A 1,180-nucleotide genomic window follows, 5' to 3' on the forward strand; every position below is an offset into this window, starting at 1 on the left:
GCAAACTCATCATCGCCACCAGTCGCATCATCCCCGCCTTCCTTCTTCTCCTCCTCCTCCTCCGCTGCTTCTTCTTGCGCATTCTCGTCAGGGGCTGCTGTGGGCGTCTCAGCTGTTTCTGTTGTGATTGTGGCAGGAGGCTGGTCAAAGGATGTGAACGACGCAAACTCATCATCGCCACCAGTCACACCATCCCCGCCTTCCTTCTCCTTCTCCTCCTCCTCCTCCTTTGCTTCTTCTTCTTCTTCTTTCGCATTCTCCTCAGTGGCCGCTGTGGCTACTGTGGAGGTTGGGGTCTCATCGGATGTGGTTGTGGCGGGAGGCTGGTCAAAGGATGCAAACGACGCAAACTCATCATCATCACCAAACTCATCATCGCCGCCTTCCTTCTTCTCCTCCTCCTCCGCTTCTTCTTCTTGCGCATTCTCCTCAGTGACCGCTGTCATGGTGGGCGTCTCAGCTGCTTCTGTTGTAGCGGGAGGCTGGTCAAAGGATGCAAACGACGCAAACTCATCATCATCATCACCTTCCTTCTCCTCCTCCTCCTCGTTTGCTTCTTCTTCTTGCGCATTCTCCTCAGTGGCTGCTGTTGTGGTGGGCGTCTCAGCTGCTTCTGTTGTAGCGGGAGGCTGGTCAAAGGATGCAAACGACGCAAACTCATCATCATCATCATCACCTTCCTTCTCCTCCTCCTCCTCGTTTGCTTCTTCTTCTTGCGCATTCTCCTCAGTGGCTGCTGTTGTCGTCTCAGCTGTTTCTGTTGTGATTGTGGCAGGAGGCTGGTCAAAGGATGTGAACGACGCAAACTCATCATCGCCACCAGTCACACCATCCCCGCCTTCCTTCTCCTTCTCCTCCTCCTCCTCCTTTGCTTCTTCTTGCGCATTCTCCTCAGTGACCGCTGTCATGGTGGGCGTCTCAGCTGCTTCTGTTGTAGCGGGAGGCTGGTCAAAGGATGCAAACGACGCAAACTCATCATCGTCACCAGTCGCATCATCCCCGCCTTCCTTCTTCTCCTCCTCCTCCTCCGCTGCTGCTGCTTCTTCTTGCGCATTCCCCTCAGTCGCCGTTGTTGTCGTCTCAGCTGCACCGGATGTGGTTGTGGCGGGAGGCTGGTCAAAGGATGCAAACGACGCAAACTCATCATCGCTTACGTTGGCATCACTGTGGCTTCCAATGG

The 1,180-nt window shown here is 54.8% G+C and overlaps 1 protein-coding gene across 1 annotated transcript in view; it reads right to left on the reverse strand.

Annotated features, from left to right (window-relative positions):
* The window catches only part of PTSG_05459 (uncharacterized protein), a gene marked incomplete at its 5' end in the record, with an annotated part of 5,657 nt that overhangs the window by 3,568 nt on the left and 909 nt on the right, over nucleotides 1–1,180 (reverse strand). Inside the window, one exon of the mRNA XM_004993272.1 lies at nucleotides 1–1,164. This exon is cut by the window's left edge and continues 1,102 nt beyond it. Coding sequence (XP_004993329.1) covers nucleotides 1–1,164 — 1,164 coding nt within the window. The remainder of the gene's footprint in view (nucleotides 1,165–1,180) is intronic.

The sequence above is a fragment of the Salpingoeca rosetta genome, assembly GCF_000188695.1.
Source record: "Salpingoeca rosetta unplaced genomic scaffold supercont1.13, whole genome shotgun sequence".
NCBI classification, from domain to species: Eukaryota; class Choanoflagellata; order Craspedida; family Salpingoecidae; genus Salpingoeca; species Salpingoeca rosetta.